At 46.8% G+C, this 23,765-nt stretch overlaps 1 protein-coding gene across 1 annotated transcript; it reads right to left on the minus strand.

Moving 5' to 3' along the window:
- Positions 1-8,389: 8,389 nt before the first annotated feature.
- Positions 8,390-16,487, minus strand: LOC110293874 (speedy protein E4A). Its single transcript, XM_021161724.2, has 7 exons — positions 16,241-16,487; positions 15,586-15,804; positions 12,895-12,953; positions 12,234-12,319; positions 9,850-10,018; positions 9,552-9,654; positions 8,390-8,788 (listed from the first exon to the last, which is right to left on the minus strand). Exons 1-6 carry the CDS (start codon positions 16,452-16,454, stop codon positions 9,595-9,597), a joined length of 807 nt encoding a protein of 268 aa, XP_021017383.1. The 5' UTR covers positions 16,455-16,487; the 3' UTR covers positions 8,390-8,788; positions 9,552-9,594.
- Positions 16,488-23,765: the final 7,278 nt, after the last annotated feature.

A 23,765-nucleotide genomic window follows, 5' to 3' on the forward strand; every position in this document is an offset into this window, starting at 1 on the left:
GTCTTCTTCTGGGTGCCTTCATAGCAAGGTGTAGAGCTCTCGGCTCCTCCAATATCCTGCCTGCTTGGATGCTGCCGTGCTTCTTGCCATGATGATAATGGACCAAACCTCTGAACCTGTAAGCCAGCCCCAATTAACTGTTGTCCTTTATAAGAGTTGTCTTGGTTACGGTGTCTCTTCACAGCAATGGAAACCATAAGACACAGGGGCTTCCTGCATACAAGGAAAACACTCTACCAACGAAGCCACATCCCCAGCCCCTGAGTTAGAATTATTTTTCATGGACAAACGTACTGGTTGGGCGGAGGTGGCACATGCCTTTAATCCCAGCACTTGGGAGGCAGAGGCAGTTGGATTTCTGAGTTCGAGGCCAGCCTGGTCTACAAAGTGAGTTCCAGGGCAGCCAGGACTACACAGAGAAACCCTCTCTCGAAAAACCAAAAATAAAAGAAAGAAAAAGGTACTGAAAAAAGGCGAGTAGTACTCTTCCTACGAGGACTGAGTTCAAGTACTAACACCCCACAGAAGGAAGGGTGTGGTCATGCATGCCTTGTAACTTCAGTGCAGAGCGGCAGGGAGGGTGTGGAGACAGGAGACAAACTTCAGGTTCACTGGGGGAACCTGTCTCATGGGAATAAGGCAGATATCAAGGGAAAACACTAGTGCCATCCTCGGTACATGGCTGTACATACACCCACACACGTGAGTGCATGCTTACACACACACATTCACAAATCCTATATGTATGCACATATATGCAAATGCCATAAAGGCAAGTGTCACATGCACAAGCATACACACATGCACACACACACAAACACAAATAATAAATTTTTAAAAGATTTATTTTTTTAATGTTTATTTATTTTATGTATGTGAGTACACTGTATCTGTACAGATGGTTGTGAGCCTTCCTGTGGTTGTTGGAAACTGAATTTTTAGGACCTCTGCTCCCTCAGTCTCTGCTTGCTCCAGCCCGAAGCTTTATTTACATAAATACATATCTAAGTCTACTGTAGCTGACTTCAGAGGCACCAGAAGAGGGCGTCAAATCTTATTAGGGGTGGTTGTGAGCCACCATGTGGTTGCTGGGATTTGAACTCAGGACCTACAGAAGAGCAGTCAGTGCTCTTACCCGCTGAGCCATCTCTCCAGCCCCAGTCATTTTTAAAAAGAAGAAAAATCGGAGAGGTTCTGCAAAAGACTGTAGTCTGAACCCGAACATAACGAGACGTGATTGAGGGAGGAGATTCAGGGATGCAAAAACAAAGCCAAGCACAGAGTGGGCATTAAATACTGAGAGGAAAGAAAAGAAAGAACAGGAAGAAGAAAAGAAATCCATCGGTTCCTGGAAAATAATCCTACTTCCTACACAAAGGGAAATGGGAGGCTGGAGAGATGGCTCAGTGGGTAAGAGCTCTGGATGCCCTTGTAGAGGACCTAGATTCTATTCCTAGTATGCACATGGCAGCTCACAACTGTCTGTAGCTTCAGGTCAGGTGATCTAATGTCCTCTTCTGGAATTCAAGGGTACCTGCACTCACAGGCAGGTACACACGCGCACACGCGCGCGCGCGCACACACACACACATACACACACACACATACACACGCGCGCGCACACATGCACACGCATACACACAGGCACATGTGCATGCGCGCGCGCGCGCACACACACACACACTTTAATGAATAAAATACGAAGATTTTAAGAGGAAAAGTGAGTCATCAGAGGGACCTCCCTGGAAATACCTCTGGGTAACTGCCAACATCTCCTATCAGTCATCAGAGCCTCTCATCCTAGCTTTATTTGCAGAAGGTTGCTGGAAGTTGTAGTGTTGTTTTTGTTTGTTTGTTTGTTTGTTTCATTGGTTGGTTTGTTTTGTTTTTCTGAAACAGGGTTCAGGTTCAATCTATAGTGAAGGCTGGCCTAAAAGTCCACATGTCGCTTAGGATAGTATAGAACTCACAATGCTCTTGTCTCTACCACCTAAGCTATGGGGTCCAGGCACAAGAAACTATACTTGCCTTCCTTCCAAGCATATAGGAAAAGCTAGAGGCCACAATGAAATTGAAACTATCGAAAGTAACAGAGGCCAGAGCAGTTTTTGAGGCAATGAGTTAGAATGAGCCAACATATTACATAGATGAGCAAGTAAAGGGAATTATTAATAGTGGGGATGCTGGACAACTAGGGAAAAGCATCTTGGAGGTGGGCGTGTCAGAGAACACAGGAGCCAGCAGAGAAGGGAGCAGCTGGGAGCATTATGTCAGTCATAAGCAAACAAAACTAAAGAGACGCAGTGAGATGCTCATCAGGGAAACTGAGGTGAAAAGACCCACCTACTGTGGGCGGCACCATTCCCCATGCTGGGAGCCTGCCCACTGTGGGTGGTACCATTCTCTAGATCGGGACCCGGGACTGTGTAAAAAGGAGAAAAGGAGCCAAGCAATAGCCTTCACCCATCATTCTCTGCTTCCAGGCTGTGGATGTGATGTGACCAGCTGCTTGAAGCTCCTGCTGCCTTGACTTTCCTACCGTGATGGACCACACATCTGAGCTGTGAGCCAGAAGAAGCCCTCCCTTCCTTTTAAGTTCTTTTTGTCAGGTCATAACTAAAACATATAAACAAAAAGTTGTATACATATACAATTATAAAAGGGATTTTTTTCTACACTGGCTAACACAGTTGGAGGATGCACAGTCCAGCACTGATCATCTGCATGCTGGAGAGTCAGAAAACCTACTAACAGCTCAGTAGAAAAGTTTGGAAACCTCAGGGCAAAAAGAATCCATGATGTAGCCCAGTGTAAGGCTGCAGACCTGGGGATTCACTGGAGAGTTGTGAGACAGCCTTGAAAGCTTGAAAAGATTGGCATCTCTGTCTGGAGAGATGGCTCAGTGTGTAAAAGCATTTCTCATCTAAGCATGAATCTCCAGAAACCATGCAAAAGCCATACATGTAACTCAAGCAAATGTGATCCAAACACTCCTAAAAAGCAATGGAAAGCTGACACACACGCGCACACACACATACACGTGCACGCACATGCACACACTTGCGCGCGCACACAGACACACGCACGCACACACACACACACACACGAACACAGGGTGGGGGAGACAAAGGCAGAGATAGACAGAGATAGAGACACAGGCAGAGACAGAAAGTATATCAGGAGTCTCATGACCATAGATGCTGACACTATTGATAGATGACTTGCTCAAGAAGGAGCTCTCTGGCACCTCATCCCACTTTTAGACTGTCTGATCCTTCAGTTTATCGCATGGTGCCTCCCACATTCAGGCTGTATCTTTTACCATTAGACATCTCCCAAGCTTCCCTGGAAACATACCCACAGGCACTTTGGGTACAAAGCCAGTCTCAGTGCAATCACATTACCAGTCAAGATCAGCCTTTTTAAAAAAAATAAAGTTTTTGGTTTTTAAAAAAGATTTATTTATTATTATATCTAAGTATACTGTAGCTGTCATCAGACGCGGTAGAAGAGGGCATCAGATCTCATTACAGATGGTTGTAAGCCACCATGTGGTTGCTGGGATTTGAACTCAGGACCTTTGAAAGAGCAGTCAGTGCTCTTAACCGCTGAGCCATCTCTCCAGCCCCAGCCTTCTTTTAAAATATAATTTATTGTATTCATTTTATATCCTGATCATAGCCCCTCCCTCCTCTCCTCCTACAACCACTTGGGAAATAAATCTGGCAAGTTCTCAGAAAATTGGGATTAGTTCTACCTCAAGACTCAGCTATAGCCCTCCTGGGCATATACCGAAAAGATGCTCCACCATACCATAAGGACACTAACTCAGCTATGTTCACAGCAACATGGTTTTATTTGTAATAGTCAGAAACTGAAAACAACCTAGAAGTCCCTCAACTGAAGAGTGGATAAATAAAATGTGACACATCTGTACAATGGAATATCACTCAGATACTGAAAACAAAGACAACATGGATTTGCAGGCAAGTGGATGGAACTAAAAAATATCATCCCGAGTGGAGTTACCCAGACCCAGAAAGACACACGTGGTATGTACTCACTTGTAAGTGGGTATTAGCCCTAAAGTACAACACAACCATGCATTCTGCACATTGCTCTCTTCATCTCTAAGTTCCCTTTTAATTTCTAAGTTGCTCTACTCTGCTGTCTTTCTCCTTCATCCTCCTAATCTTGCTCTCTCTTCCTGATCTGAGGTAATAATGCCATGCAATGTAATTGTTCTAAGTGTTTTGTACTTTTTCTAGGGTTTTCCCACATATCTTTTTTTTTTTTAACAAAAGTTCACAGAAGTTCAAACATAAATTAAAAGTATAAATTGAATAACAAGTTTACAATGGAGATGTTTACACGTGTTTTCACTAAGAGCAATTATCTGGCTAAATATTAATTTTCTGTCACTGGCTCCACAGGTTCATGGAGAGTTAAAATACCATAGTATTTGTAACTAAGTTATCACTGACGTTCTGTATAGATAAACCCAGTCAATATTTTATCTTCTGTCCTTACCCCTGTAATAACTTGTTAGTTCCCTTTTATGACCTTTGGTTAATGGTTTTACAACCTCTGAGTTGTAGATGCCTGCTTTCCATCTCAGAAGTAATTAACTGGTGACAGAGCAAGCAATTAACAAGCCAGGCCAGACAAGGCAGCTCACCTAGGGAAAGGGGATCCAAAGGCAGGAAACTGAGTCAGAGACGGCCCCCCGACTCCAATTGTTAGGGGTCCCACATGAAAACCAAGCTGCACATCTGCTACAAGTGTGTGGATACATTAGCTTGTAACTTGAAGACTGGCAGAATTCTTGTTGCAGTTTTGACATCGGAGAGGACTTAATATCAGCCCTATTATAAAAGTTCTTAATTACTAATATAATTTTAGAAATTCTTATAGGATCATCATGAAGAATTAAGAAATCATCTATTTGTCTATATAGCATCACTACAAGACAGTACATCTTCACTGATCTTCAGAAATCTGACCAAAAGGGTGGGCTACTACCTAGTGATTGTCATACCTTTTTTTTTTTTTTTTTTTTGGTTTTTCGAGACAGGGTTTCTCTGTGTAGCCCTGGCTGTCCTGGAACTCACTCTGTAGACCAGGCTGGCCTCAAACTCAGAAATCAGCCTGCCTCTGCCTCCCAAGTGCTGGGATTAAAGGCGTGCACCACCACACTGTATGGCTGTTATATATATTTAATAACAACAGAAAAAGCATATGAATAGCAGGAATCTTTTTCCTTAAATGTAGTCCGTTTGGTCTTGCCTAGACAGGTACATCCATTATGGCTTTACAGTCCACAGTGAAACCATCTCAGGAAGATCACCTGTTAGAGTTTACCCTATCCTAGATGGCTCCTGGCAATCCAGAAGTGGATGGAAGCAGATGAAGAGACCCACAGCCAAACATTAAGTGGAGCTAGGGAAGACTTCTAGAATTAAGGAGGGGGAATTGAGGAAGCTTGAGGGGTTAAGGGCACCACAAGAAGACCTAAAGGATAAACTAACCTGGGCCCATGGGGGCTCACAGAGCCTGAACCACCAACCAAAGAGCATGCAGGGACTGGGCCTAGGCCCCTTACACACTTGTTTTATATATATATTTTTTTATTAGGTATTTTCTCATTTACATTTCCAATGCTATCCCAAAAGTCCCCCATACCCTTCCCTCCACTCCCCTACCCACCCACTCCCACTTTTTGGCCCTGGCGTTTCCCTGTACTGGGGCATATAAAGTTTGCATGTCCAATGGGCCTCTCTTTCCAGTGATGGCCGACTAGGCCATCTTTCAATACATATGCAGCTAGAGTCAAGAGCTCCGGGGTAGTGGTTAGTTCATAATGTTGTTCCACCTATAGGGTTGCAGATCCCTTTAGCTCCTTGGGTACTTTCTCTAGCTCCTCCATTGGGGGCCCTGTGATCCATCCAATAGCTGACTGTGAGCATCCACTTATGTGTTTGGTAGGCCCCGGCATAGTCTCACAAGAGACAGCTATATCAGGGTCCCTTCAGCAAAATCTTGCTAGTGTATGCAATGGTGTCAGCGTTTGGAGGCTGATTATGGAATGGATCCCTGGATATGGCAGTCTCTAGATGGTCCATCCTTTTGTCTCAGCTCCAAACTTTGTCTCTGTAACTCCTTCCATGGGTGTTTTGTTCCCAATTCTAGAAGGGGCAAAGTGTCCACACTTTGGTCTTCGTTCTTCTTGAGTTTCATGTGTTTTGCAAATTGTAGCTTATATCTTGGGTATTCTAAGTTTCTGGGCTAATATCCACTTATCAGTGAGTACATATTGTGTGAGTTCCTTTGTGATTGGGTTACCTCACTCAGGATAATGCCCTCCAGGTCCAACCATTTGCCTAGGAATTTCATAAATTCATTCTTTTTAATAGCTGAGTAGTACTCCATTGTGTAAATGTACCACATTTTTTGTATCCATTCCTCTGTTGAGGGGCATCTGGGTTCTTTCCAGCTTCTGGCTATTATAAATAAGGCTGCTATGAACATAGTGGAGCATGTGTCTTTCTTACCGGTTGGAACATCTTCTGGATATATGCCCAGGAGAGGTATTGTGGGATCCTCCGGTAGTACTATGTCCAACCCTTACACACTTGTAACAAATGTGCAGTTTTGTCTTTATGTGGGTCCCCTAACAGTTGGAGTCCTAGCCTTTGGGTCCCCTTTCTGCATTTAATCCTGCTACAACTTGATGTGTCAGGGCAGGTTGGTATCCATGGGAGGGCTTCCCCTTCTCTGAGGAGAAGTGGAGGGAGAGACAAAGGGGAGGGTCATGTGAGCGTGGGTCTGGGAGGAGAGGAAGGAGTGGGGGCTGTAATCAGGATATAAAGTGAATTTTTAAAAAGTAATGTGTAGCTGGGCAGTGGTGGCACGTACCTTTAATCCCATCACTTGGGAGGCAGGGGCAGGCAGATTTCTGAGTTCAAGGCCAGCCTGGTCTACAGAACAAGTTTGAGGACAGCCTAGGGCTACACAGGGAAACCCTGTCTCAAAAATAACAAAACCACCACCAACACCAACAACAAAACAATAACAAAAGTGTAGAAAGATTGAAGAAAAGACATGATGCCAACTTCTGCCCTCTACATGAGCAAGCTCATGTGTACACATCTTCATGAACAACATACAAACTCCCCACGACAAACACACACACACACAGAGAGAGAGAGAGAGAGAGAGAGTGAGAGAGATAAGCTCTTTCCTTATCTGCTAAGTCTGTGTCTATAGGTAGGTAATTATGATTAGCAGTCTCTTGTGTCCGTTGTGCTCTCTGCCATTGTAGGAAATTTTAGTTGTTTTGCTTTTTCTTCATTGATTTCAGTGATGTGACACAATCACTTCAGACAAATGGTACACAAGAGAAAGGCACCTGCGAAATTCCAGTAGCAGAGATGGAGAGATAGCTCAATGGTTAAAGCTCTTGCCTTCTGAGCGGCAAGCTGGAAGACCTGGTTTGGATCCCTATACCCTGTAAATGCCAGGTGGGAATGGTAGCTCTGCTGTAATTCTGGCTCTCAGAAAGCAGAGATGGAGACACTGTGCATTCTCAGAGCAAGCTGCAGAGACTCCATATATTGGAGAGCTCTGGGTTTGGGGTGGGGGGACACTCCCTTGATGAATAAGTGAGCTATCAAGGAAGACATCAGAAGTCAATCTCAAACCTCTACTTCCCCTGAGACAAACATCCTCACATATACACAGATCTAAGCATATGTGACCATGACGGCATTCATGAGAACATCACACACACACACACACACACACACACACACACACACACACACACACACACACACAGACACACACACACACACACACACACACAGAGAAAGAAAGAAAACAAAGCCATCATGTAGCTTACATATAGAAAATGAAACACATTTCGTCTTTATTGTCTGTCCACGGCGCAAGGAGCTTGTAACATGGATTCTCTTTTAAACACAAACCCTCTTGAAAGTAATATGCAAACATGTTCAAGTGGTTGAAAGTTCCACAGCTCAATAGTCACATTCCATAATGGAGAGGAAATATCAAAGAAATAAAAACATATTCATAATGATCTAAGGTTATATTACCTAGATATAAGACAAATAGATACACGAGTATAATAGATAAAAAATAAGTATAATAGATAAAAAAATAAAAATCTCCTAGTGAGTGAAATATCTATGTATATATAAACACTATAAGAGGCATTATAAAATATAAAAACAGGGCATTCTCAAAACAGGAACTATCATTAAATATTTAATGTGCTAATTATTCTGTAGTCAACATATAATGATAAGGATTATTAATAATATAACATATACTAATATTTCAATAAAATTTGTGATGTGTTAAAGTTATTACAACTATATAAATCAAATACTGTATTTTGAAGGTAGTTCCCTCCACATCTGAGCCCTGAGGTGCCTCCTTCAAATGGCCTGAGCAGTGGAGACCAATTACAGGAAACCACGGGCCTTCAGCTGCTACGGTTGGGAGGTGGGGACCGAGGACATTCGGGATAACATTTAGATGGTGCCTCTGGAAAGCATGGAGCCTGGAGGAATCCTAGTTTCTCATGGCCCCTCCAGAGACTCCTACAAGTGTCCCAGCTCCCAGGAGCGCAGTGTGGTGATTCCATCCCACTCCTTCTGGAAGAGTCTGGGTTGTTCTAGGTTTCCCATGGAAGATAGTCAGTCCTCTCTCCTTTCCCCCAGCAGTCCTAATGTTGGCATAGAGCATCTCCTTCGGGCACAGGGATCTGGAAGGAAGAGGGCAGTCATGTCAGACTTTGTACATGTGATTCTCTAAGCAGGAATGATTATGTCCGTAGTTAGTCCTAACTAGAGGCTGGAGCACTTGGCAAGTGTGACCTTATCTCTAATCCTTGCTTCTTTCCTTCCTTCCTTCCTTCCTTCCTTCCTTCCTTCCTTCCTTCCTTTCTTCCTTCCTTTCTTTTTTTTTTTCTTTCTCCAGCCCCACTCACTCCGGGCATCAGAAATCATTTTAGATGCTTGTGAGCCACCATGTGGTTGCTGGGATTTGAACTCAGGACTTCCGGAAGAGCAGTCAGTGCTCTTAATCACTGAGCCATCTCACCAATCCTAATCCTTCATTCTTTTGTCTATTTGTTCTGTGGTGCTGGGCTCAGATGCTGGGGCTAACTGTAGGCTCTCCCACAGAACAACCCTGGCTCTTAACACTTTGTTAACACTTGATCCTTTAAAAAAAAAGTGTGGGGAGGGTTACGGGGGGGGGGTGACTGCAGAAGCCTCTATCACATAGCCAATCTCCCCAAGAGCCTGTCTTCAACCATACTCTATGTGTGTGTGTGTGTGTATGTGTGTGTGTGTGTGTGTGTGTGTGTGTGTGTGATGGGGTTAATACAGAGATGCTAATTGCTAATGGCTAGGCTGTTTCAAAGGCTGAAGGTGAGTGAGGGATGAGGGTGGTTTAAGTCATTAAGCTGACTTTCCTAATTAGACCACAGACAGGGGTCTACACCTCAGAGAACAGCAACATACCTTCCTCAGGCCGATGACCTCAGGCCTCCATAGTCTTAGGGTTCTAGGTTAGGTTGGTGCGATCTCGTGCCCACACCCAGAGGTCTGGATTGTAAGCCTGGATCTGGAGAAAGATAAACAGCTCCCTGAACAACGTGCGGCCTCACCCTCGGGACACTCTGTGTTCTCCCTGTTCATCCTCACGCTTTTCCATTCCCCAAATCCTGCCTCCCACCTTCAACCCCATTCCTCTCTCTGTCTGCCCAGCCTGTCCCTCCTCACCCCCCCCCCCGCTCCCTCTTCCCTCTCCCCCCCACACCTCTTCACACTCCTCCCGGGACACCCAGATCTTCCAGCCCATGGACCGAATGAACTGAAAGCGCAGTTTGTGGAACATGGGGCGCTGGGCATAGCTCTTCCCATAGAGGAAGTAAAAAATGTCTTGCTTAGGGGCCTGGTTGTCCTCCTCCATGTCATTGGCCAGGTAGCTGTGGAAGGAATCAGGGAGGACCGGGGAGCCATGTTAGCAGGTGATCACAGCCACTGAACAAGTGAGGAGAGACCATAGGCAGAGCCTAGTGCTATCTCTGCAGGCCTCACTGTCAGCTGATTTTACCTTTCCAGTCTCTACCTTCTCTGGATTTGAGCTGTGTGCACACACTGTATTCTGCCTCAGGATAAGCACCCCAGACTCCAGCCTGACCCTGCTTGCCTTCCCTACTGTGGTGGTTTGAATGAAAATGGCCCCCAGGGAGTGGCACTATTAGGAGATGTGGCCTTGCTGGAGGAAGTGTGTCACTTCGGGGGGTGGGGGTGGGGGATGTTGGTTTTTGAGGTCTCAGATCCTCAAGCCACGTCCAGTGTGTCTCTCTCTTCCTCTATCTGCCAATCCAGAGGTAGAAGACTCAGGTACCTCTCCAGCACCATGTCTGGCTGCATAGCACCATGTTTCCCAACCACGATGATACTGGACTAAACCTTTGAACCTGTAAGCCAGGCCCAGTTAAGTGTCTTCCTTTAGGAGGGTTATCTTGGTCATGGTGTCTCTTCACAGCAACGAAACCCTAACAAAGACAACCAATTGATTTTCTCCTTAAAGCTCAACTGACACTTCTGACCTCTCTCTCAGTTCCTTCATACTTTAACACTAAGGATGCGCCTCCTCAGATGTGCTGAACGAATCACTGGAGAAGCAGATGAAGGAGTGAATGTGGTAGATACAGCATTTGCAATACTGACGACTTCACTGACTGAGTACTGTGACAGAAACATCCCCCAAATAAAACCAAATTGAGGTGTCCCTAGAATGCCAATGGGTGTCCACTGTAATGAGATGAGACTGGGGAAAGGGAAGAGATCAGAGGTTAAAACCTATCTCATATTTTTTTTTATTTATGTATATTCTCTCTCTCTCTCTCTCTCTCTCCTCTCTCTCTCTGTGTGTGTGTCCATCCTTGGAGGCAAGAAGAGGGCATCAGACCCCCCCTTGAACTGGAGTCTGTTTTTCTAAAAGAACCGGGTACTTCCTTATCTCCTGAGCTGGCTTTCCAGTTCCTTAAATATGCCTCTTATTTAGAATTAGCTGTGTGTGCATATGAGGGTATGTGCATATGAGTACAGGTGCCCATAGGGGGTGCTGGACCCCTGCAGTGTTGTGAGCCGCCTTTTATGGATGTTGGAAACTGAACTCCAGTCCTTTGCCAGAGTCCTATGATCTCTTAGCCCCTGAGCCATCTCTCCACTCCCCAAGCATCCTATCTGGACAGAATCTCTACACAGTTCTTCTGGAGGCACAAGCTGGCGGGTCCAGCAGGGCAGACAAAAGGTTTTGTTAGTTTGAGGTGCCCTGTTATGTTACTATGGTACCCTTAAAAATCTTTGGCTCAAGAATCCTCCTGTCTCAGCTTCCTGAGTAGCTCAGCTAAACGGAGGCTCCACCTTGCCCTGAGTACAAACTAAGTTTAAGGAGAGGTGATTGTCCCTAGGCACACTGTGTGAAACACCTAGACAGAGCTAAAATGGAGGGTGTAACACTGGCAGGAGCCAAGAAGCAGGGGAGATGCCGGTTGGAGAGGAAGTCCCTAGGAAGATGGCTGAGTTCACACGGGGACTCCAGGTTTAATTGTCAACTTGCTGCTACCTAGAATTATGACGGAAGAAAGACTCAGGGAGATAGTCAAGGAAGGGACACAGGCGCTACCTTAGTGCTTGGGGACACGGTTAATTATCTACGAAGAACTGTGCGTTTCCTGGTTGTCTGCATTCTTGAACGCATGGATGAATGGGGGGCTGGGGGTGCAGCACAATTGAGCATTTAAACACAGCCAGAAGTCAATCTTAACTTTGATTCATGAGACAGAGTCTTGTACTGGGACCTCAGTCTCCCCAGTTAGGCTAGGGAGGCTGCTCTGAACCCCAAATAATCTTCCTTTACATGAACGCCTATCACTAGAATGGCTAACACTCAGCCTATGTACTATGGGCTAGAAATCTGAACACTAGTCTTTGTGTATGTATGGCAAACAACATTATCAACTGGGCCATCTTCCCAGCCCTTCTTAAATTTCTCACTGGTATAAGTTAGCTGTTTTCATTAGTAAAAAATAGTTTGTGGGCATTTATACTACAAGAATAGGTGAGAGGCCCACGTTTTGTGATCCAACACACAGGGCAGTGAGCAATGGGAGGAGGCAAAATACTCACAGAGCCAGGAAGAAGTGGATTGGCCTGTACTGCCAGGAGAAGAGCCCAGCGCGGCTGAAATAAGCTATGACCATAGACAGGAGGTACTGATGGAGAAAGGAGACAAGAGAGGAGCGGTCACACCCTGGAGACAAGGAATGTAGAGACAGAGGAAGGGTGGCTGAGGCAGGCCTGAGGTTCAGAGAGGAGCCTAGAGTTTGGGTGCCTGCAGTGTGGGCAGGGGGTAGGGGATGGAAGGGCACGAGCAGGTGCCCTTGTTGCAGCTGCATGGCTCCCTGAAGCCTGTATGAGCATGGCTGGCTCTGGGTCAGTTCTGAGGGAGGGTTTAGGCCATCAGGGACAAGGAGAAGCTTGTCCAGCTGGAGCAAAGGACCCAGAGAGCTGTGGGGAGAGAAGCAATTCCCAAGGTAAGATGGTGGTCTTGGGCTCAGATCTCAAGGATTCCAGTGAGGCAGGAGCCCCCTGTCCACTCTGTAAGATGCTGCAAGTCCTTGCAGAGAGACACTGGCAGGAGATCAAGGGCCAGGACCGTGTGGCTTCAGATGAAACCACTGAGGGGCAGAGGAGTGTGGATCAGCGGGGTCCCTCCCCATGCAGAACAGGAGCAGGCGGCCAGCTCAGGACAGGAGCAGGAGGCCAAGCTCAGAGCAGGACTCCTCACCTTGTCTGACACCCTCAGCATCTTGTCCCAGGTCAGGAATTTTTTCACCACGGGATCCTCTGTGAAGGAACCACACTTGTTATAGTGTGAACAGGAACAGGCTGGGAGCTGGAGCCAGGAGAACCACCTCCCTGGGGGAGGGTTCAGGTCAGGACCAGTGTGAGACCTGACGTTGTTTGACTAGCCACACCATATCATGTGCGCCAATCTAACAAATATCATGTGCTCTGTGCCATGTGCTGTGTGTGTGTGTGTGTGTGTGTAAATGTCATTCTATCATTTATGTTTCTGTAGGTACCCTTGATTAATGTCAGAAGTGGTGTTGCTGAGATGGGCTTGCCAGGTTGTTTAAGGCAAGGATTTGGAATTTGGGGCTGGAAAAACCATTTAGTGTTCAGTGCTCAATGGGCTCTTTTGTGGGAGCTTGTCTAACAGGGATACTGAGAGAAGTGCAGACCTTGGAGGCCTGGCTTGTGAAACTCCAGGCTCTTTCTTCATGTGAAAATTTTTTGGTTTTTTGGTTTTTAAGAGTCTCTGGTTGCTGGTTATCTAGGGCGGGAGAATTGGCTTTGATTAATAAAAGAGCAACATCACTGTGTTGTAATCTTGTGGGAAGCGTGTTCCTAGGCAGGGACACAGAAGCCATGGTCCAGGAGAAGAGAGGCTGCTGTATCACAAGCTGGTAGCAGAGAGAATCCCCCACGTGGTGGAGGGGCCAAGAACACCAGGAGACCAAGGCCCACAGAATGAACTCACCATGGCTCATGGGTGGTCACAGAGACTGAAGCGGCAACCATGGGTCTTTACTAGGTCTTCTGCAGACCTGTTATAGCTGGTAGCCTGATGTTTTGTGAGATTCTTAACAGTGGGCGTGGAGCCGGGTGGTGGTGGCACATGCCTTTAATCCCAGCAGGCAGATTTCTGAGTTCAAGGACAGCCTGGTCTACAGAGAGAGTTCCAGGACAGCCAGGGCTACAGAGAGAAACCCTGTCTCGAAAAAACCAACCAACCAACCAACCAAAACAAAACAACAACAACAACAACAGTGGGAGTGGAGCTGTCTCTGACTCTTTTGCCTGCATTATGTACCCTTTTCCTCCTACTGGGTTGCCCTGTCCTAGGAAAGTGGGGGGGGGGGGGGAGAGAGGTGGGTCTGGGGAGAAGGGAGGTGGGGGGAGTACCTGAGGAGTGGAAGGAGGGGAAACTGAGATGAGGATGTATTGTATAAGAGAAGAAAGGAAAAGACTATCCCAAGTGGTACTGGTTTTGATGATGTGGAAGCTGCAGGACTGAAGGGATTTGGGGGAGATGATGCTGAGTCTGGCACCCTGCAGCAGGGCCAGAGTCCTGACAAGTGACCAGGAGTGGTCACTGGTCAAGCTTCAGACCCAGTTGCAGTAGGGAGCGCCAGGATATTGGAGATGCTAGGACCAGCTGATGACCAATAAAGACTGTAACAGGTGTGGACCTACTAAGTCTATGAGACAAGCAGTGTGCGATGCAGGGGATGGAGCTGAAGGAGTAGGACTTGCTCACGCCCTTTAGAGCAATAAGATTATGAATGATCCCAGATTCCCATAGTTAAACGACTTTGGCTGTTTCCAAGTCATTTTAAAGAGTTAGAATTTTTCAAAAACAGTGAGTCTTTTAAAGGGGACAAAGAGGAAAGGAAAGGTTATGCCTTAAGGTGATATGTTTATGTATCTATCATGTTGACAGAAATCTAGTTAGCTTTTGCTCTCATCTTAACACAGTCCAGGATTACCTGGGGAGTCTCAGTTTGGAGATTATTTCAATCAGTTTGACCCGTGGCCATGTTTTGGAGAAATTTTATGATTGCTAATTTACATAGTGGGCCACTGCCCACTGTGGGCGGTACCATCCCTGAGTAGGTGGTCTTGCTAGCTGGACAGAAGCCAGGAACAAGCCGATAGGCAACATTCTTCTATGGTGTCTGCTTCAGTTCCTGCTTGAAGTCCAGCTCACCCCAGTGATGGATTTTGACATGGAAGCATAAACCAAAATAAACCCCTTCCTCCTTGAGATCCATCTTGTCATGGTGTTTAAAGCAAAGGAAACTAATGGGGAACCTACGGCTAGTTGTAGGAGAGTAAACAGAAGAGGAAGGGACAATGGTCTCATCTGAGACTCCAAAGAGGAGGCACCGAGCAAAGCTTAGAGTATCAGTGGCATGCATATCATATCACACATCAGATATAGTTAATGTGCATGTGGTTCAGGGATCAACCCAGGATCTCGAATGTGCTAAGCAAGATACTTGCAACCAAGCTACCCCTGCATTCTAGGAACAAGATGCTGCAATAGACTGTGACATCCCCTCATTGTACCACATGCACCACTCCATAGGCCAGAAGCACTTATGCTGACAGTCCCATCTGATGTCATATGAGGGTTGGAACATGACTGTGTTGGTGTTTGGGTGAAGATGTCTCAACCCAGCAAAGTAAGAGAGAGCAAAGTGACAGAGGCCTGGTGAGCACCAACCTTCTCGTCTCCTTGTGTCAATTCTAGTTAAGTCCCTGGCACCTGTGTGACCCTAAGAATCGATTAAACATAAGTCACCCAAGCTGACCAAGTGTGGGGCTGTGAGGGCAGCTTTCCCACAGGGAAGAGTGTTGACTAGAAGGTCCCTCATTTGCTTAAGGAGGGAGCTGTGTAGGCGTCTCTTACCGAGCAGCTTGGTGAAGACCTTGTGGTGTTCAGGACGCACTGTAGACACACGTCGCCTCTTCAGCCTCATCCTAAGTCCGCACAGCGTCTCCACTGACCACACCGGCTGGGGATCAGGTTCAAATAGCTCTGCTAGGTCATCTTCAGAATCTGATGACTCGTCCCTCTTCCTCTTTTGGATGCTGGATGGAGGCTGGAGGGTGGCTTCCACCCTTGGTTCTATGTGAAGAAAGCCCGCCCAGTATGAAGCTCAGGCTTTGATGATCTCCACCCTGCCCACTGTACTCCAAACACCCCAAACCTCTTCAGCTGCTGCCTTTCCCTCAAACCACTGTGCAGTTCCCCCCTGGGTGGATAGCCACCTACTCCCTCACCTTATCACTGTCCCCACTCCATATCCCTCAAGATTCTTCCTCATTAGAGAGATACTGTCCCATAAAAAGGAAGTCTCTTTTTGGGTCTCCTCTTCTCTGTCCTGTCTTTGTCTCTTAGTGCCTAACCTCTTTTCTCATTCTACAGAGTCTTAGTCCATGTGACACCTGAGTCTACCACCCTGTCCTCCCTGCCTTCATCCTAGACCCTCTTCCCTTCCTTCCTTCTGTGTCCTCCTCCCTACTGTCTCCCTCTCCCATCTCTTCTCCATCTGTCCCCTCACCTGCCAGTCCTGAGCTCTCCCCATCCACCACCACCCCAGATGAGGGCCTGGTGATGCCAGGCTGAGGGCTCTGTTCCTCAGAACACAATGACAGTTGGCCAGCAGTCACGATTCTCCCAACCTGTATTCCCCCTTCCACAAATCCCAGACTCTGATCTCTCCCACCCTCCTCCTGGACTCTGGCTGAATCCACGCCTGGCGTCCCTTCCCCCATCTAGGGAGAAGTCAAGAGTGGAGGAAAACTCCAAGAAGATGCTGTTGTCCACCGAGCTGCCTGCCACCATGGAGTGTCTCTCCTCCAATCAGGAGGAGCAGATGCCTATGATGTCATCGACCTTCCAATCTAGCAACCAGTTTGAAATGAAACACGTGTAACTGACAGACTGATGTTTCTGCTTGTTCTGAGGATTAGGGGTCACCCTGTCTCTTACACTCATCCCTTTTCCAAGACCATTCTCCTTGTTTGTCCTCTCTGCAATATATATACTGTTTTCTCTTCACTGATCCCTGAAACGTGGTAGATTCTCCGTTCCTCTGTCTATCCCCATTTGCAACCTCAGTCTCTTCCCCATTATACATCATTTCTCCATTTGGATAAAACTTTTTTCCTTTTTAAAAACTTAATTATTGGGATAGCATTTGAAATGTAAATGAAGAAAATACCTAATATAAATAAATAAGTAAATAAATAGTAACAAAAAACTTCATTAAATATACTCTTTTTCTTTGTGTTTTTTGTTTTGTTTAAGACAGGGTTTCTCTGTATATCTCTGTTTGTCCTGGGACTTGCTCTATAGACCAGGCTGGCCTCAAACTCAGAAATCTGTCTCCTGAGGAAAACATCTTTTCATAATCCTTCATCCCCCTTCATGCTCTGTAAGTTTTCACTCTATGTGGCATCCACATGCCTGCCACTTGCCTGCCCTCTCCTTCTCCTGGCATCCAGAGCCCTGAGATCCTCACTCCTATGACCTTCCTCCTTCCTGCCACCCACTCACATCTCTTCTCACCCTGGTAACTTCACCTGATAATCCTGGGATACCGTCATCCATCACTGGTGAGGCCATCGTGGTGCTCAGCTGGGGACACTGTTCCCCAGACTGTGAGGAAATTTCACTGGCATCCATAGCTCTCTTCCCTCCTTTCTATGAATCCTAGACTCGTGTCTCCCCTGCCTTCCTCCTGGACTCTGGCTGAATCCACTCCTGGGTCTTCCTGTCGTCTAGGGAGAAGTCGGTTGTGAGGAGAGCCCTGAGAAGGTGTTTGTCCACCTTGCTGCCTAGCTCCACAGAGTTTGGCTCTTCCAATCAGGAGGGGCGGAAGCCCGTGAGGTCATCGGCCTTCCAACCTGGCAACTGGTTTGAAAGACAAAATGTGTTAACTGATGATCTGATAGGTTCCGAGGATGAATGTGCAGGTTTGGAAATCTAGAGTTGGAGAATGCAGTGGGGGTTCTAAAGAAAGCAAGAACACTAGAGATGAACAGAGCAGGGTAGGGTATGTGAGGGGCTTGTGAGGGACATGATGGAGATCTGACATGGCAGGGTGGTATCAGGCAGGAAGTTCTTCTCTGATGGCACCTTTGAACCATGCTCCTGGCTGGCGAGTGCTACCCACGGTTGTTGTGCCCATATGAGCATGAGGACCTCAGAGGAAAGTTGAGCCTGGCCTTCTCCCCCTGGCATTTCTGTGCCTTGCTGGGCCTGCTCCTCTAAAGTTTCCATTTGTCCCTTGGTGCATAATGCTCTTTAACCCATGAGGAAGTCTTCCAATTCTGTAACTCCTAAAATCTAGTGGGGCCCTTGGGTGTAGAAGATGGCAGCTAATGGTGGATTTTTTTTTTTCTGCCTGTGCAAACAATGAAGCCTCAGGATTCAAACTGACTCTTCCGGCTGATCAAGTTTACAAAGAGAGGAAATATATACAATAACAATCTCTGGATTTAGATCTTTGGGAAAGAGGCCAGTCCTGAGGCTCGCTGGTAAATGGAGTGTTTCCAGCCATGGAGGAGGGGGTGATCCTGAGCAGAAGGGTGGCATCCTTTAGCAGAAAGAGCTGATGTTCAGTGCCTATTCTATTTCTATTTCTGTTCTGTGATTACATATTCTGATTAAAAAGCAACCAAGTGAAGAAAGGGGTTTACTTCAGCTGCTAAATCCAGGTTACTGCCCATCATTGTGAAGTCAAGGCAGTGTCAAATGGCAAGGCACATCACGTCTGCAGAGAGACACAAAGGCACATATGCTCACACATTTTTTTGTGCTCAGCTTGGCTCCTTTATTCTTAAACCGTTCTGAATCCCCTTCCCAGGGAATAGTACTACCCATAGTGGGCTGGTCCTTCTCACATCAATCAATGTAATTGAGGGGCTCCTCAACAGACTTGTCCAAAGGACAATCCACTCCTTTCCCAGCTGATCCTAGATTGTGTCAAGTGGACAATTAAATCTAACCATTATAGTATCCAAGGAGGCAACCCAAGATAGGGCACAGGACAGAGGACCAGAAAGAATCAAGGTGCCAAGGGTACTCACTGTCTCAGTTAGGGTTTTACTGCTGTGAACAGACACCATGACCAAGGCAAGTCTTATAAAGAACAACATTTAATTGGGGTTGGCTTACAGGTTCAGAGGTTCAGTCCATTGTCAACAAGGTGGAAGCATGGCCACATCCTGGTTGGCATGGTGCAGGAGGAGCTGAGGATTCTACACCTTCATCCCAAGGAAGCCAGAAACAGACTGAGCATCCTCAGGCAGCTAGGAGGAAAGTCTCCAAGCCCACCCCCACAGTGACACGCTTCCTCCAACAAGGCCACATGTTCTAATAGTGCCACTCCCTAGGCCAAGCATATATAAACCATCACAGGCACTCAGTCACAGATCAAGTATAGTCATCATACAGTGGAAGGTGCAACTAGTAGCCAGGGGTCCAGTTGATGCCACCTTCTCTGTCCTTACTAGTGGCTTACAAGCATCCATCCTCTGCCTGCTGTGGTAACATGCAAGGATACATGTCTGTTGACATTTGGAGGCGTGGTCACAGTCATGACATTCCTGCTTCTGCTGCATGCTGAGAACTTAAGAACAGGACACGCTGAGCGGTGGCAGGTACTGGGTGGGATGTCCCCAGCCACAGAACTGCTTCTCACAACCCACCTCTGCTTTAGCCTCAATTTAACATGCTTTTCTGACCAACCCACAAACATCTTCCCAAGTCTTTCTGCTCTGTTTTTACGCCTAATGTTTAACTTTTAAACCTGACTAAAAGCAGCCTATGGTAACCATGCCACAGTCTGAATACTATGCTGTCCCTAAAATTCCTTTACAGCATTAGTTAATACATTATTATCTTGTTTGTTTGTTTGTTTGCTGTTGTTTCTTTGTCTGTTGCTATGGTCAATGCTTCAAGGAAAGCAACTCAAGGGAGAAAGGATGATTCTGACTTGGCTCAGGGTATGGTCTATCATGGCAGCCGATTCCAGCTGCAACAGCTTGAAGTAAGTATCTGGTCACACTGCATCCACAGTCAGGAAGCAGAGAGTGGATGGCACATGATGGTTTTTAAGCCCCCCTTTTCCACCTTAGATAGCCTAGTATCCCCTGTCTAGAGAATAGACCTGCCCACAATTAAGATGAGTTGTCTGACACCAGTTAATGCAAGATAATTCTAGAGTGGTGGTAACTCTGACTATCACAGTCCCAGAGCCTCAGAGCAACTGGGCATGGTGGCTCATGTCTATGACCCTAGCTCTGGGCAGGGGCAGGGGCAGGGGCAGGGGCAGGGGCAGGGGCAGGGGCAGGGGCAGGGGCAGGGGCGTGGGGGCAGGGAGGCGGGGAGGCAGGGGCAGGGAGGCAGGGAGGCAGGGAGGCAGAGGCAGGGAGGCAGGGGTAGGGAGCAGGGGCAGGGAGGCAGGGGCAGGGAGGCAGGGGCAGGGAGGGGAAGCAGGGGCAGAGAGGGGAGGCAGGGGCAGGGAGGGGAGGCAGGGGCAGAGAGGGGAGGCAGGGACAGAGAGGGGAGGCAGGGACAGAGAGGGGAGGCAGGGGCAGAGAGGGGAGGCAGGGGCAGAGAGGGGAGGCAGGGACAGAGAGGGGAGGCAGGGGCAGAGAGAAGAGGCAGAGGCAGAGAGAGAGAGAGGCAGAGGCAGAGAGAGGCAGAGGCAGAGGCAGAGGCAGAGGCAGGAGATGGCTCAGCAGTTAAAAGCACTGACTGCTCTTCTGAAGCTCCTGAGTTCAAATCCCAGCAACCACATAGTGGCTCACAACCATCTGTAACGGGATCTGATGCCCTCTTCTGGTGTGTCTGAAAACATATAATAAATAAATAAAAGGAAAAAAAAAAAAGAGGCAGAAGCAGGAGGGTCTGGTCTACATAGTGAGTTCCAAGCCAGACAAAGATACATACTGAGGCCCTGTGAAAAGACACAAAACCAAAATACAAAATATTTACGAGTTTCTTGGCAGAACATAATACAAATGGCCTCTTGTGCAATTTCCAATAAGCGTCTCATTCCCACTTGAAACTTCTGAGTGCAGTCTACACTGAGTATCTCCTGGAAGCCTGATGTGTTGAACTCACTCAGGATCTCTCTCCTAGCTGGGCTTACAACATCCTTAAACTTCTTTACTGGAAAGCTCAGGACTCTCGAATTTCTCTTTCAAGCCAGCTCCACAGGTTCGGAAACCACAAGGTCAGTTCTATCACAGCAATGGCCCCACCTTCCTGGCATCAGTTTGCTCTGTGAGTTGCTTTTCTATACCTGTGACACTGTACCTGAAACAGGAACATTGTGTTTGATCTCAGCATTTCAAGGGTTCTGTGCATGCTTTGTGAGGCAGATCATCACAGTGGCATCTGTGTGGTCGTGGGCAGCTGCTCACTGCACAGCAGACAGAGGGACCACAGCCCCAGGAAATCCTCCCTGCTCCCACTGAACCTACTTCTTCCACCCAGGGCCCATGCTGTATGCTCCCAGGACCTCCTCAAAGTGCGCCATCAGAGGACACTGTTGGGACAAAATATTTGACCAATGCAACTTCAGAAAACAAGGGTTTATTTGAGCTCACAGATGGCAAGCTATAGTCTGCCATGGCAAAGGGGCAGTGGAAATAGTGTGAGGGGTCACATCGCCAAGACCCTAAGTCCATGAGAAGGCACTACCCATTTCAAGGTGGATATTCCTGCCTCAGGAAAACCTTTCAGGAAACTCCCTTGAAGACATACCTACTGGTGTGTGGCTGTGGTGGTCAGTGCTAACTGCCAATTTGACAGACTCTAGAATCACCTAGAAGACATGCCTACAAGGCAGACCTGTGAGGGATTATCCAGGTTGGGATGATCTTCTGGCAAGCCTGTGCAGAGTTACCTTAAAAAAATAAAATTATCTATTTTATGTATGTGACTACACTGTCGCCATCTTCAGATACCAGAAGAGGGCGTCAGATCTCATTACAAATGGTTGTGAGCCACCATGTGGGTGCTGGGAATTGAACTCAGGACCCGTGGAAGAGCAGACAGTGCTCTTAATCACTGAGCCATCTCTCCAGCCACAGAGCTATCTTGATTAGGTTTGTTGAGTTAGGAAGATCCAGTCAACTGCAGGTCACTGTTTCCCTGGGTTGGGATCCTGGACTATACAGACAGAGAGAGCAAAGTTAAGCATCGTCACCCCTCATCACTGTCTGCCTCCTGGTTTGTAAATGCAATGTGACCAGCTGCTTCAAGCTCCTTCCGGTTTGGCTTCCCCAGTGTCATGAACCACTTTGAATAATGAGCTGAAGAAGCCTTCTTTCCCGTAAGTGGCTTTGTTATCTAAGCCACATGAAAAGAAACTAAGGCAGTCTTTTAGGTGGCTTTAAATCCAGTCAAGTTGATAATTTAGATTCAACATTTTACCACCCAAGTAGGTAGTAGCTACCGACAGATGCTGAACTACAGAGGTTGACAGCAAATGTTACCTACCTATGGCCTAGAGCCGTGAGCCTTAAGAGGGATAGGAAGGGTAATTACAGAAAGATTTCTTTTTTTATTTTTTTGTTTTTTTTTTGTTTTTTGAGACAGGGTTTCTCTGTGTAGCCCTGGCTGTCCTGGAACTCACTCTGTAGACCAGGCTGGCTTTGAACTCAGAAATCTGCCTGCCTCTGCCTCCCAAGTGCTGGGATAAAAGGCATGAGCCACCACTGCCCAGCGAAAGATTTCTTTAAAAAAAAAAAAAGACTTATTTATTTATTTTATTGTACAGTGTAGCTATACAGATGGTTGTGAGCCATCATGTGGTTGCTGGGAATTGAACTCGGGACCTCTGCTTGATTGGGCCCTGTTCACTCCAGCCCAAAGATTTATTTATTATTATATGTAAGTACACTGTAGCTGTCTTCAGACATCAGAAGAGGTCCTCAGATCTCATTAAGGATGGTTATGAGCCACCATGTGGGTGCTGGAATTTGAACTCAGGACCTTCGGAAGAGCAGTCAGTGCTCTTAACCGCTGAGCCATCTCTCCAGCCTCCCAGAAAGATTTCTTAAGTGCTTGTTTCTCACACACAAACACTCATTGAGGAAAATCTGCTGGAGTATGGGAGATTTTTGTTTTCCCTGACTTTAAGACCATATGGCTTTGAAATGTGTTTATATTGGTTTCCATGGTAGTTTTATATTTTGAATTGATTTGTTATTGTTGTTTGTTTTATGAGTGTGTACACAGAACACATGGGAGGTCATAGGACAGCTCTGGGGAGTTAGTTCTTTCCTTCCACTGTGGCTTCTGGGAACTGAAGTCCAGTTGTCAGGCTTACATGGCATCTAGCTGACCCTCTGTGGCAATTTATAAAGATTGAAAAATACATATGGCCAGTGTGTGTGTATGTGTGTGTGTGCACGCGCGCGCACGTGCACATGCATGTGAGTGTGTATGTGAACACATGTGTGTACATGTGTGAGTATATGTGTATGTGCATGTGTGTGCACAAGTGCCTGTGTGTGTATATGTTTGGAGACCCCAGGCACCAAATACTCTGAACTGGAGTTACAGGTGTTATAATCTGACAGACATTGGTGCTGGGAGCTGAACTCAGGTTCTCTGAGCACCAGGAAGAGCAGTCCGTGCTCTTTAACTGCTTAGCCATCTCTCCAGCCCTAATCCTTATTGTTTGTTAAAATGCCTTAGAAAGTTGGGAATGATAGCGCAGGACTGTCATCACAGCTGCTCAGGATTGCAGAGTCAAGGCCAGCATGGGCTCCAGGGTAGCTTCAAGCCAGCTTGGTGAGCCAACTTAAAAGAGAAATGAAACAGAAAAGGGCTAGATGTAGCTTACTGGTCAAGTGCTTGTATAGCATGTTCAAGGCCAGCCGGGCAGTGGTGGTGCACGCCTTTAATCCCAGCATTTGGGAGGCAGAGGCAGGCAAATCTCTGAGTTCGAGGCCAGCCTGGTCTACAGAGTGAGTTCCAAGACAGCCAGGGCTAAATAGAGAAACCCTGTCTTGAAAAACCAAAACAAACAAACAAACAAAAAACCAAACATGTGTAAGACT

The sequence above is a fragment of the Mus caroli genome, unplaced genomic scaffold (genome assembly GCF_978045245.1).
Source record: "Mus caroli unplaced genomic scaffold, Mus_caroli_1 scaffold_4, whole genome shotgun sequence".
Taxonomy (NCBI): domain Eukaryota; kingdom Metazoa; phylum Chordata; class Mammalia; order Rodentia; family Muridae; genus Mus; species Mus caroli.